This window comes from Xenopus tropicalis, chromosome 5, assembly GCF_000004195.4.
Source record: "Xenopus tropicalis strain Nigerian chromosome 5, UCB_Xtro_10.0, whole genome shotgun sequence".
Lineage (NCBI taxonomy): Eukaryota > Metazoa > Chordata > Amphibia > Anura > Pipidae > Xenopus > Xenopus tropicalis.
In genome coordinates, this window is record NC_030681.2 from 125489982 (window position 1) to 125504497 (window position 14516).

At 40.7% G+C, this 14516-nt stretch overlaps 1 protein-coding gene across 1 annotated transcript in view; it reads right to left on the minus strand.

Annotated features, from left to right (window-relative positions):
- Positions 1-2507: 2507 nt before the first annotated feature.
- myo7b (myosin VIIB) overlaps positions 2508-14516 on the minus strand; it is a 56409-nt gene continuing 44400 nt past the window's right edge. The window contains exons 37-48 of the mRNA XM_002936613.4: positions 13779-13936; positions 12594-12747; positions 11782-11937; positions 10258-10363; positions 9986-10099; positions 8189-8273; positions 7533-7639; positions 7199-7384; positions 6412-6528; positions 5342-5425; positions 4872-4991; positions 2508-3696 (exon numbers count right to left, since the gene is read on the minus strand). Of these exons, the coding sequence (XP_002936659.2) occupies positions 3625-3696; positions 4872-4991; positions 5342-5425; positions 6412-6528; positions 7199-7384; positions 7533-7639; positions 8189-8273; positions 9986-10099; positions 10258-10363; positions 11782-11937; positions 12594-12747; positions 13779-13936 (1459 nt within the window). The 3' untranslated portion in view covers positions 2508-3624. The remainder of the gene's footprint in view (positions 3697-4871; positions 4992-5341; positions 5426-6411; positions 6529-7198; positions 7385-7532; positions 7640-8188; positions 8274-9985; positions 10100-10257; positions 10364-11781; positions 11938-12593; positions 12748-13778; positions 13937-14516) is intronic.

The following is a 14516-nucleotide window of genomic DNA, read 5'->3' on the forward strand; positions in this document are numbered from 1 at the left end:
AGAGAGGATTCTAGGGCACAACATGGACACAGAATAGGAAGCTGTAGATTTAAAGCAAAACTGGGTTCAGACGGAGATATCGCTATTAAAGGCAAAATGAGAGTTTTAGTTGTGAGACAGCAGGAGATGCCCCAGAATGGCCAGCGAGGGGACAAATCTCATGCATCTGTGTGTTGTACAGTCAGTAATACCCACACCGACAGCACCGCAGAGAGAATACCAATAATAACCTCCTTTATAGGGACATAATGACATAAACAAATAGTCCATGCCCCCATTAGAGTGTAAGCGCTATGTACTGAGCTCTCTTTGCTTTCTATATCTGTCAGTATCAGTATGTAATCTGTCATTTGATGTATGTACCCCCAACTGTACAGTACAGTACCATTTTTTATATGCTTTTTGGGGTCAGTGACACCCAATAACCATATATATCATTTTCAGGTGCAGTCTGGACATAGGCATAGGAATAGTATGCTCTAAAATAGTGTTATGTGCAATTTCTAAGCTCCAGCACTATAGCAACGTGCTGCCCAACCCAACCACCCTACTCCCATCATGCTGCCTTCTCTTCTGCCTGAGACAAGGGCACACTAATTGGGTTAAGTAGGAGTACTGGCATGTACTGAATTTTGCAAAGCAAAACTGTGCCCGCCAGTGTCTTGGGGTGATAAAGATTGTTTGACCAAAACAACCCCCTGCTGAACCCCCCATGAGATCTCCAGGCCCAGACTGGCAGCCTGTGGATTCTGGCAAATGCCAGAGGGGCTGCTGTAAGATGCTATAGACAGTCAATAGTTAGTGGGCTGGTGGGGGGCAGTTTGTGTACTTAAAATGCCAGGGTCTATTTTGAATTCCAGGTCTTGCTCTTGTTACTGTTTGTTAAATGCTATTGTGTTTGCTATGTGATCCCTAAAAATAAGCATCCATAAAGGGAGTGCTAAGGTTTAGTACTTAGTAGGACTGGGGTGGAATTGGAGATAAATGCTGTTTCTCCTTGTTGGAAGTAAAGAGAAATAGACGTGGTACTTGCTAAAAGAGCTGTAACAACAAGAACCAATAGGGGGCACCTGCCGTAATGGTATATTTGGGGGGTGGTGCTACCAGACTCCAGAGGTGCTTGTTTGAATTCAGGATGGTTTGGTACAGTTTACTAGTTAACTAAATATATATCAGTGGTTCAGATCTGATAATTAAGGCAGGAACAGCAATGTCTGCTATTCAGGAACAGATTCTGGCCCCATGACCCCATGACAATATGATTGGATCATTACTCACGGACCCTTCCAGGTGGCATACAACCTGTGCCGTGGGATAATAAGAAAGACTAAGCTGCTTCACCCCTTGCATTTCTGGGCAATGTCATTGTATTGTTGTGCTGTGTCGGAGCTGAGCACTGCACCCATAAACTGCACCCATAAACTGCACCCATAAACTGCACCCATAAACTGAATTTTATTGCTAATCCCTGGCTAGGTATTCCTGCCCTATTATCTTGCACTTCACTTGCACTTTGTAAAGACCCTCCCAAGTTTTCTGATTAGTGCTTCTTTTCTTTTTGAGAAGGGCAGTTTTTGAGGCACAGATTTAAACTGTATATAGCTGGTGCAGTAAGACCCTTGTATGTGTACTTCTTTTTAGCCCCACCCTTAGGCAACATGGGGCTGACTCTTGGTCTGCAGATAAGCCCCTTCCCTGGCATAAGCCCTCTCTTGTCACTGCACCCAGAGCCATTGCATTGGGCAGGCACAGACACATGGAGCAGATTCCAGCACCTAAATGAATACAACCAATTACCATATGTCTCTGCTGAAATCTGCTCCATGTGCCTGTACCCAGGCTGAGGCAATGGCTTTGGGTGCAGACACAGGGAAAAGCCTGCAGGCATTTATCTGCAAGATGAGAATGAGCCCCCTGTGGCAGTAGCATTATGGTGGCTCAGTGGGTAGCACGTCTTGGGCACTATCTGCAAGAAGTTTGTATGTTCTCCTTGTACTTACACAGGTTATTTTTCCACACTTCAAAAACATACAGGCAGGTTAATTGGCTCCTGTTATAATTGGCCATAGTGTGCGTTAATGTGATAGGGACCTTAGATTGTAAGCCCCTCAGAATGTCTCAGCACTATATTAAGATAATAAAGTTCTTTACACTACTATGAATCCTGGTTCAGCTTTCAGCATGGAATATTCCTTTATTCATAGTTTCAAGAATTGAAAACCAAGTAGCTGCAAGTGATAAGGGATAAAAACCAATGTGGCTATTTTACGAACAGCGACAGTTACCCATAACAACCAATCAAAATCTTTGTTTTTTTTCTAATTTTTACTAGACTGACAATATTTGATACAGATTGGTTGCTAAGGGTAACTACATCATTGTAAAATAGCCCCTAAGAACCATCCATGGGGTCATTTACAATGCAGTGCAAAAAAAATGCCATAAGATCCCTTTCTGTGTGTGCTGCCATTGGTTGCTGCGGTGGATAATCACAGTTACAATGCTTCTGCAGATTTAAAACAAAATTTATTAGAATATTAAGAAACCATATCACACATTTAGCAACATCTAGATTTAGAATAGAGCAGAGCCGCTTCAGTACTGAGCATGGACAGAACTCTGCGGAATTATATGAAAGATATTAACTTAACAAGACACAATGCACATTCCATTCATATCTGTCTCTGAGTGCGAGACAAGGCAGTGACTATATGAGGAATCCAGGGCTAGCAGGCTGGCTGGGAATTATGGACATTCATCCATAGCTGCAGGGCTGCACATTTGTCACCCCCTCCCTTCCCTGAGCTTTAACAAAAACAGCCCTTCTACTCCAGGAACAACAGGACAAGACTTGTGGTGCCGTACAATTTATGGGCCGGTAGCTTTCATATACTTAGAGAAAAAGGCACAGAGTACATAACATAGTAACATAGTAAGTTGGGTTGAAAAAAGACATACGTCCATCAAGTTCAACCATAAATAATGGAGTAATTTCAGTCTGACAACACATCAGGCACAAAGGTGGTCTCTGTAATGCCAATGTAACTGACTAACTGACTGTGTGAGCCTGTAGGATCCTGGCACCATGGCGATGTAGGAGTAATGCGCTACACATCCTCAGCAAAGACTCATTCTGAACATCATAAGATAGTAGGGTTACGCTGCCAAGATAGAAACACTGATGTGTGTGTGTATATATATATATATTTTCCAGCATAGATATGTTATGGAGGCCTCTAGACGTGTGCTAATAAAGGAGTGATGCCCTTGCTCTGCTGCTTGAGGCAGGCCAGGAGAAGAGCAGAACAAGTCCAGTTTGCATTGAAACCTAAGCGGCAGAGAGTGCTGAGGCTGTTCCGGAACCTCACAAGGTAAATATACTGTTCAGCCTGCTGATGCTGCAGTACAGGTTGTTATGAAGACTCTTGGCAATTGTAATGCATAGCAAGCTGAACAGCCATCTTGTTGGGGTTGGAGAGTTAAGGTGCATAGAATGACGCTCCTTTAATAGAAAGAGGCACAGATGGGCTGACATCTTTAAATGTAAGGCTGGAAAAATCTGTGATGGCTGAAAGGTACTGGAATATTCAGCAGCAGTGGAGGCAGTAAGACCCTTCATGCTCTTCATGCGTTCTTTTGGTGTTTAGACATGATATAATGGATGTAAGATGTCAGCAGGTCGTCCATTTTATATCCCTGTACAGAGGAAATAAAGGCTTTTCATTAATACTGACAAGACTATAGGACTTAATAATCCAGTGCAAGATGTATGGCCTGGGCAAGGGCAGGGCAGGGCACAGTGGCAGTAGCTTCCTTTACTGAAGCATCTCCTGGCACTGCCCTGCTCATCTGTTTCTCCTGTCACACAGCAACAGAACCGAGCAGATAAGTGTCTTTCTTCTGTTCTGTAAGCTTTTGCCATTCTACCCGGCCCTGGAACAGGGGGTGTAAAAACTGAGAATTTCATAAAATCTACCAAAGAAAGGGAAAAACTTTAAATTGCTTGGAAGAGAACACTGAGCAATTACATTAAGTTATATGATAGGGTCTAATGTGAAATAACGATTTTTATTTGACATCTTCTATTTTACCAGAGATACCTTTACTCTGGTATTATTACCACTTACCTTCACAATGACCCTACAGTTAAGTACAATAGTTCCAATTTCCCCAAGGGAAGCAAGAGTCTAATTGCTTCCTTACTGCTATACAAACAGCAGGTCAGATAACAGAGGAATATGTGCAATTTAAAACACAATGGGAAAGATCTTGATCACCTTTTTGGCACGGTGTGTGTATATATTATATATATATACACACACACACACGTCATGTATAGGGATATAGGCATGCAGAATAGCAATACCTGATGGGAATGGAGATTACTGAATAAATGTGTTATTGAAACAAAGAAAGAGGTAGAGATATAAGAGGTTCTGTTTCTCTTGGATCCTTTATTTTTATTTGTCCCTTTTAAGGGAAACACTGAAACAGAAGATTGTCAAAACAAAAGCATTCATACATTACTTGGGCACAGGTTATGGTGTAGGGAAGAGAATATCAGCCTGGGCTTTACTTGCCTTTATGGCCTACTTGTGATGCAGGAATAAGTGCAGAGCTTTTGCCCTCCTCTGTTCTCTGGTTGCACCCCCAAATCAGCCTATGGGACTTCCTCAGTGATACTCATTATTTAGCAGGGACCAACTCCAGTTGTGGAGTTATTATGGGGTAATTTAGGAAAACAGTGCTAACTCACAATAAAGTTACATAAACAATATCTGGTATTTTTCATTTGTGTATTACTGTATTTGCATTGAACCTGAAAGCAAGTTAATGTATCATTTCACTATAAATGTAACAGGGACACTTACCAACGATGTCTCGCACAAGATCTTGTTGTCACGCACAAGGCTTCCTGTTGTCATCTGGAAATACGTATTGCCACTGTTCCAGCGAGAGATTTTGTTGAAGGGATGGGTGATCAGCAGCTCCTGCCAAGACCAATCAGTGGCCTATTTAGGGACTTGAGTTGTATATTAACATTTGCATAAAGCCCCACATTATCACACCTCCTCATTTATCATCACAAAACATGTGACTAGAAATGTGAAACATTATACAGAAAGAGAGATGGCATTTTATCTCCATTTCTATTGCAGCTTTAACTTTGAAGGTGCCAGTGATTTGGCTACAAGTTGCTTTTATCTCACCTTACTCCAAGGTTGGTTACACAGACACATAGAACATAAACCATATTACAGTGGTTGCTACAGTACATCAGTTACTCTCCTAAGGAGAACTTCAATGAGTAAATGTTAAAAAAATCCACTCCTGGACTTGCCTTTGTCTTGGGATGAAACAGTGAGACTCCATGCTTGTTGATAGCAATCAGCACAATGTCAGGGTATGAGGGCTCAGAGGATTGCTGTTAGTGATAGAAAAGGTACAGTAAAGGAATACAAATCTGGCAGCACGTCCCCAACATGCTAATCTTTGTGTTACTGCCTAAAATTGAAATCTTTTGTGCCAAATGTGTTTTCATCCCACCCGCTCCTATGTGTTAACACTGTTTTGTGCTTTTGTCATAGTAATTTTAGATTAATTATATACACATAAAAGTAAGGTAAGTTGTTAAATGTGGTACCTGATCAGGAACAGTACATCTGTTTACCCATAGAGTGGTATTTGCTGTGGGCAATCCTGCACTGAAGTAGGAAGTAATTACAGGACTAACTGAGCCCCATGTGCTCCATTCTGTCCTTGTGCTTCATATATATATTTGCAAACGACAACACAGGTTGGTCCTGTTGGTCTTAACATGGCCTATTTACATACAATACATCTTTTGTGGTGTGAGATTTAATGTCCTGTTGAACAGTAGATTAAAGACTGCATTGACCCAACAAAGTTGTAACTGCTAGAACCATCTCCTTGACTATGCCATGTTTGTGTAGCCTGCCAGCTGTTAGCCACATTGCACTGACTGACCTACATACTGCAACTGCGCTAGGGCGGCAGTGCTAGTAAACTGACCCACTCAAAGGATGGATAGAGTAGGGATTTACAAGGTTTAATCATCATTTAAATAAGGCAATGACCCTGATAGGAAATTGGGGTTTTTCCGGACACTGTTTCCAGAACCATTCCAGGGCTTGCGGGAAGTGTAGTGCAGGGCAAGGTTTTTTTTCTGACACTGACAATATTGTGTCATTAACAGAGCAGGGGTTTTGTGATGTCCTGCTGAATCTCCGCCTTGCTCATTGCCACAATTCATTTTGTCAGTGCTGTATTTGGAAACCATCCCAACAATATTCTGTGCCCCTACCTCATCAACTCACAGTAATACCTGCATCGGTTGCTGAAACCTAAACATATACTAACAATATTGCTTCATTGGTCACAAGTTCTTACCTTGACCTCGAAGAAGGCAGACCCAAACGTTGGCCAACGGCAAATTTGCCTCAGAAAAGCCACTTTAGCTTCATCTACTGTTTTAGCCTCGTGTTTGTTATAAGCAGCAATGATATTCTGATGATATTAGAGACAAATTAGACATGCAGTTATCTCTGTGCAGGAAGTACACTTCATCTCAGCTATTAATTTAATATTGAGGAATACAACTATCTTTAATTAGAAATCCAAGTGGGGTTATCCTCTAATATTAAATCAAAATATGCACAAAAAAAGAATTAGTAATTTATGACAGTCGCCTACAGGATTCCATTTTGGTTGGACCTTTGTGATGATACTTATCTTACAATCATATACAGTAAGAAAAAGGCCAATAACACTGGCAAATGAGTGCTCTAATTGCCACACTGAGTATTGATGAGAAAATGGGATTTCTGTTCATCACTTCCAGGTTACTGCAATGGGACTGAGTGGCCTACTGAAGTCAGGCCAAGGGTGGAAAAGGCTGCCCATGGCCTGTACATGGTGCTTTTGCTGTCAGAGCGATGCACAGACTGTGTCCCCCTGACAGCACTAGGTGGCAGCATGTTTAGGCCATGGTCCCATCGTTTTGATAAATGCTTATTTCTAAGTTAGGCCCAAGCTGTGCCCCTCTGTTATGCTGTGCTGCCTGGTGATTTTTCTGCAGGAAAGAGTTGCAAAGCTCTCCATTGGTTTACTAGCTGTATAGTGTATTACTAATTACAACCATGTGATAATATGAGATGACAAGTCACTTGACAATCACCTTTTTCCATTCTTCAGGGGTACTAAGGCGCAGCAAATACTCTGGAACAAGATCCCGGACATTTTTGTTGAGTGTGGCGAGATGAGTACGGTCATTGTTGTACTGCACTTTGTACATCAGACCAGCCAAATTCACTGCATCTTCCACTGAGCACAAATTATAGCCACGCATATATTTGGGGACTTCCTACATATGGGAATAAAACAACAATAAGAAGTACCATACAAGCTTCCTTACCTCAGTATTATTGGCATAAATGTTATACTGCCATGAGCCAGAACACACTATGTTACTGTGTGTAAAAGCATGGATTAAATTACTGTGGGTCTCTTACCTGGTGATAGTGAAAGATACAGTCTGCTTTAATGTCCTTTCCAGGCTGGACATTTATCCACAGCTTTCGCATAAAATACAACTGAAAACTGGCAAAGGCTGGTGTTCCTGCAACAGCCATATCAATATTTATAAATTTTATTAAAATTCAGTTGTCATTCATAGTTCTTACAAAAACAGAAAGCCAACAGCAACCAAGAGACAGTGAATGTGTGAGCGACAAACCCATTTCAGCTCACATATAACACTTCATGTGTGACTGGTTTAACTGCTATGAACATAGCCTGACAAGTTACCTCCCCTTACATGTGTTCCTTGATATACATTTGAAAAAAGACTTTGACTACATAAGGCAATGCAGTTCACTATGGATTGAGTACATGGAATACATGCAGTTCACTATGGGTTGATACTGAGGGTATGATTAAGAAGACAACATTGATAATACAGGGGTAGATATTTTAAAAAAAGAGCTGAATAGTGCGCAGAAAACTTATAGCATTGAATATAGCTAAATTCCTGTTTGTTCCCTTACAGAACACTGGAACGTGAAAAACAAAAACCTTTGGATAATAGAAATCTTGTGGTTGATGTCCAGGTAGTCTTTCAGATAGTAATATACAGTATTTATGCCCCCACCAAATAACTGCCTCCCACCTGCTGTTGGACGAGTCTTTCTTATAAAGTCATTAAGTTGCCTTAGAGAATCGTAGAAATAATCTTGCTCGTTCTGACTGATCACCTGTGGGAAGAGGGTAGCTCAGATTGATGCCACAGAATAGTAAAAAATAGAAAAAATCAAATAACAACAACACGGGGCACAAAAAAGAGAGAATTAAATGGCTGGTCTGTTGGTTACAGTAATTTCTCTGTTGGTGCTGTATGAAAGCACTCCAACTGATGGCTGATCCTCGTCCTATCAAAGTCAATGCTAACTTCTCTAAAGCAGGGGCACTAATAGGTACCCAAGAGACCCATGGTACAATGCCATAATTATGCACACTATATATACAGAGCACCTTGCTAACTTATTCTATTCTATGACTTTTTATGAATATTTTGCTAATTTCTCTTTCTGTTCTGCTCTATTTTAACACATTCTTATGTTTTCACTTCTGGGAGGATCCACAAATATTGTGTGTATCAGTATCACTTTTTTGGTTTGTTATGTTTTTAAACCAATAAAGATCATTTTGCACAAATAATTGGGGAGAAAGTGCTGTAGTAAGATTAGAAACTTTGTTCCTGAGAGGCATGGGCAGTAGTGGGGACTTGGCTAAGTCTGGAATACCCTTGTAATAGCAATAGCTCTTGTGGCTCTTCTGTTACACACTTTACAATGTAAGGAAGATCAAGATTCTTTTAGAGCAGTGCTGTCCAACTGGCGGCCCACGACCCCCCTCTGTGTGGCCCCCCACCTGGCTGCTTTGATGGCTTACTCTTGTGTAAGCTTTAAATGGTATCAGTACTGTGATTAACTGCCCCCCCTGCATGGTTCTCACCTCAGATTCAGGCTGTAATCAGGCTGTATTGTTTAAATATGTAATCCCCTGTACTGTTCACACCTTTTAATCTCTGCATTGTTCACCCCTGCAGTGTTCACACCTCAGGCTCAGGCTGTAATCACCCCCATTGTTCCCCTGTTCACACCTCAGGAGCAGTAGGAACCCACAAATAATCCCTGGATACTACAAAAAGAACATATACTGAGGTAGTACTGCAATTAAAAAGTTTTTTAATATATAGTTATACTGTAGGAGAAGTGCCAGCATTGTGTCACTGTAGGCTGCCTGTGTGTGCCATACACACAGGCATCATAGGGCAAGCAGAGTATGGCACACACAGGCAGGGTAGGGAAGGCAGAGTATGGCACACACAGGCAGGGTAGGGAAGGCAGAGTATGGCACACACAGGCCAAGTATGGCACAAACCAGCCAAGAATGTCAAACACAGTGAAAGTATGGCACATGCAGGCAGGGTAGGGCAGGCAGAGTATGGCACACACAGGCCAAGTATGGCACAAACCAGCCAAGTATGGCACACAGGCAGGGTAGGGAAGGCAGAGTATGGCACACACAGGCAGGGTAGGGAAGGCAGAGTATGGCAGGTTTTTGCTGTACTACAACCATTAATATGGGTATGGTCATGTGATAACATGGGTGTGGTTTCAAGTGGGTGCGGTTTCAAAAAGGGGAGTATTTAAAACTGGCTTCCATTATCGGCCCTCCACCACGTAGGTCGGAAAAATTCTGGCCCTCGGTACAACAGAAGTTGGACAGCACTGTTTTAGAGGAATGACATGTGTGTGTAGTTGGTGAGACTGGTGCTTTGTCCACATCAGATGTACCATATATTATAGGGATGCACTTTTGAATCCACTATTTTCGGATTTGGTCAAACCCCGGATTCTTCGTAAAAGATTTGGCCGAATTTACCCAGTATTCCTGGAATTACCTTGTCTCCTATCTTCAGAAACAAGCTAAATCCTTCCCAAGAGGTAAGCTGTAGCTTACTGGAGATATTCTGGCACAATTCGCGTACTTTGGTATTTGTTCCAACTTCAAACGTCTGAAATGACATACAAAGATGCAGGTTATCATGCCTCACACCCCTATAGAAAGGTACAGAGCTCTACTAGAAGAAATATGTTTTTTACTAATAAAAATAGAGATATTTCTTCTGTATGTTGGTTAGCAGGAGCGCAGGGAACTGCATTGAAGCCTCACCTCTTCTTTCCCATTGGGAAAGTAAACCTTGTGGTAGATCTTTGTGCTCATCTGCTGTATGGCTTCTACCTCAACAAGGTGAGGGGGCTGCTTCCTGGCACCATACCTGTAACATATGGACACACTCAGGGAGAAGGCTTATACATAAGGGGATACACAGACATAAAGGGATAATATAGTAACAGACATTTGCCCCATTGGCATATGCATATGACTAGCGTACAGCATTAGCTTTGTGCAGCCTATTTTAAGTACAATGAAGCAAACACTGGGAAATTAATGAAAGCTTAATGACTGCAATGATTTATAATATAGGTATGTGATCCATTATCTGGAAACCCATTATCCAGAAAGTTCCAAATTACGGGAAGGCCATCTCGCATAGACTCCATTAAAAGCAATAATTCTGATTTTTTAAAATGATTTCCTTTTTTTCTGTAATAATAAAACAGAACCTTTTCCTTGATACCAACTAAGATATAATTAATCCTTATTGGATGCACTTCAGTTGGGTTTATGAAATTTTTAAATGATTTTTTAGTAGACTTAAGGTGTGGAGATCCAAATTACAGAAAGACTCCTTATCCGGAAAACCCCAGGTCCTGAGCATTCTGGATAATGGATCCTATACCTGTACTAAGAATATACTCACCTGTTACAACAGGGATCCCCAACCTTTTATACCCATGAGCCACATTTAAATGTAAAAAATGTGGGGAAACAACAAAAAAGGTTCCTGGGGGTGCCAACAAGAGCAATAATTGGCTATTTAATTGGCCTACAGGAGGCTCTGTTTGGCATTATGTTGGGTTTTTATGAAACCAAAACTTGCCTCCAAGCCAAGAATTCAAAAATAAACACCTACTTTAAGGTCACTGGGAGCAACATCCAAGGGGTTGGGGAGCAACATGGGTGTTTTGGATGTAAATCTATTAATAACTGTGTGCTGTGTTTAACCCATTTATTGCCACGCTCGTTTTTATTCTACTTTATTTTTATCACTGACAGGCTTGCCAACAAAGCCTACACTATGTTTTTTTGTAGGGAAGGGTTAAGATTTAAAGGATTTTTTCCTGTAGAAAAACATGAACTTCTGGGATCCCTAATGCTCATTGTACCATATCAGCTGTGATTTTATTCCTGAAATAACACACACAGACATATGCACACAGCTACTACACATAATATCTCCCCCTACAGCACCACGCCCATGACTTGCTACAGTAGGTACACTGATCTGCCCCTTTTATTTTCATTCTCTCCCCTTACCTTAGACTTACATATAAATATAGGGTCCTTTACAAAGTATTTGTTGTGTTACAATGGATGAAATAACGTAAGTATGTGTAAATTAGGGATGCACTGAATCCAGGATTTGGTTCCGGATTTCGCCAGTGCAACTATTTGTGGTAGGAAGTGTGGCAAGAAGGCACGGTTGTGTTATTTTGTTTACCATAGGCTGGACTGTGATTAGTGTTACTTAGTAGGGCATTTGGAAATATACAGAGAGAAAATGCTCATTACTGTTGCACTCTGAGGATCCTCCGGAGAGACGCTTTAGCCAACGGTTCTTTCTGACGGTTTTCAATGAATTTTTTAACATGGACCAACAACAATTTAGTAGGAGGGAACAGTCCAGTACAGAGCCAAAGTAATTGCCATCCACTATTGACACTGTAGCTGCAATCAAAAAGAGTTGGCAAAATTAGACTGATACTAGCTTACTTTACACTAAAGTATGTTCTAATTCTTTCACTGCTAAAGGACAGCTTTAAGGGGTATATTCCAGAAAGCATATTGGCTCATTTACGAAACAAGTGCAATGTGCAAATAAGACACAATGCTTTTGTTACACACAATGGAAAACTGTATCCCAAAATTGCAGAGTAATTGCTGCAGCTGCAATAAGGACCGACATTAAATGCAACATACTGTGGTTGCTAGCTGCAACTAGTAAACTGTGAAAAAAATTGGTATACATGGGGCAACATGGGAGTGGGACATTGACATGCACTTACCTGCCCTTTAGTAGTGTGCCATTTAGGTGGTACAATATTAAGAGTCCATAAATGCAAGGCACAAAGGTAGCCACCACTATACTGGAGCACAGCATTAGTGAAGGTGGGCACAAGTAAATTCAAATGCTTTGTGTATGGAATTTGAGTGGGCCGTAATTCTGCACCCATTTTGAGCCTAGTGCTGTGCCTCATCATTGTAAATATGTGCTTTGCTCTTACTTTTGAATAAACCAGTAAAGCTGGCCATTAACAGACTGAGATGAAGAATGAAGGTTGGATATCAGTGCAAGCTGTTTGCTTAGACGGCTACTAAGATACCTTTTGCTGTTTCCAGTCATTTGCTTTAAGATCTGGCAATAGATTTCATCCCGGAGAGCCTCTTCTTTGATGGGTCCAGAGAAAATCTGATCAGTGAGTTCCACAGGGGAGTGAGTCTGTTTTGAGGGGTAATCCCCCATATATTTCATGATAGGTATGAAAAGTTAAGATATTTATAAAATACTGTAAAAAGTGCAGTCAAATGTGCCACGTGGCAAACTCTAATAATTCTGGGCCATAAAGGTAAATCAGTTAAAATATGTCTCTAAATATTATTTTCCTATCAGTTTCCCCACTACCTTATTAAATTTGTTAACATGGCAAAAGTCTGCCCAGGTATAAGAATCCAGTTTGCTTTACATTTTCAAACCAGCCCCTCTTATAATTATAGATTCAGAACACATATCTTAATGCCATTGCAGAATTAAACAGGCAGTCGGAGACCATGTTATTGCAACAAAGCCTTCTGCTGAGCAGAACTTTACCCACAGTCTCCAATGTAAGGGAGAGGGCCTCCACAATAGGAAAGAGGCACACTGTAGGGAGGTGGACTAAAGAAACCAGGTAGTTTCAGTATTATAAGAAATGATAGTGGAACTAAACATTTTTTAAAGTTAAATTAATCAGAAAACTACAAGATATTGTTCTGTATTAATATAATAACGTATAGATTAACAGGAGAAGGGGGAAACGCTTTCCTCTTACAAAGCATTAGTGAAGCCCTATATGAAATGTGGATTGCAGTTTTGGTTTTGAAAGTAAGTGAATTAAAAAAAGAAAAACAAAGTCAATAAATTGTAAGATATAGGTTATGAGGAAATACTAGCTAAACTAGGGCTTCTTACACTGAAAGTAGGATAGTTTGCAGTGGACCCTTATGATCAATATATATAAATATATAAGGCGGCAATACATTAATCTTTCTGATATTGTATTTACTAGAAGATGGCTCCAAGAGACTCGATGGCATCTAATCAAAAAAGCATTCAGTACAAAGTTGATACAGGGATGGTCTTATTGCCCTTTAGAAGTAAGAGAACAATTCTCCCAAGCCAAATTGGAGATGCCTTCATGTATTTGTTTTTTTTTTCCTTTTCCTCCTGTATACTAGGCAAACATACTATCCTACTTTTCCATGATTGTTATTGGATTCAGGATGTTTTTAAATAAATTGATAAAGGATATCAGTAAATGCTGTGCAGGCATAATCACGTAGATCTGATATCTCACACACTTTCCTGAGCAGTGGCTGCCTTAATGGTTCTCTAGAATAGGCCCACAGGTGTGTCTTTCCACGGGATCTTTGTAGTACAGCCCTCGACAAAGACTCAGGGTCTGGATTCCTAAACATCACATATAAGCAAAGACAGGCTGTAGAATAAACCATGTTATATGGATAATTTATATATTTTTTTTATATATTTGTGCATTGATTACTTGCTTGTCTGCACCTAGGGCTGGCATCAGTAAACTTCTAAGTGGGGCTGGCCCCAAAGTTAGCAAGTAAACGAACAAAAGACCTTTTTTCACACACCCTCAGCTCTCCAAAAACTTCACGCTCGGTGCACACTGCTGGAGGGATCGGCACCCTCCCAAATATTCTGAATAGAAACAACAGCACTGGCACTCAGGAGCTGTGTACGGGACTAGCCCTTTAGGTATCTTTATTACTGAAATGCAACGTTTCGGGGCAAAAGCAATCCCTTTGTCAAGCATACACATCAGTGAAGGTAACGGCAATATATATCCAATTCATTAGCATAATCAGCGTCATCAATTAGCACAATTAACTATACAAACATGATACAAGTGTAAAAATTTATAAGTGTAAAAATTATTTTTAAGTTTAAAAAAGTTAGCAAGGCCCTCCCTTTAGGGGGCCCTATTTATTTGCACACTGTCCATTTGGGCTCCCTGGGTAGT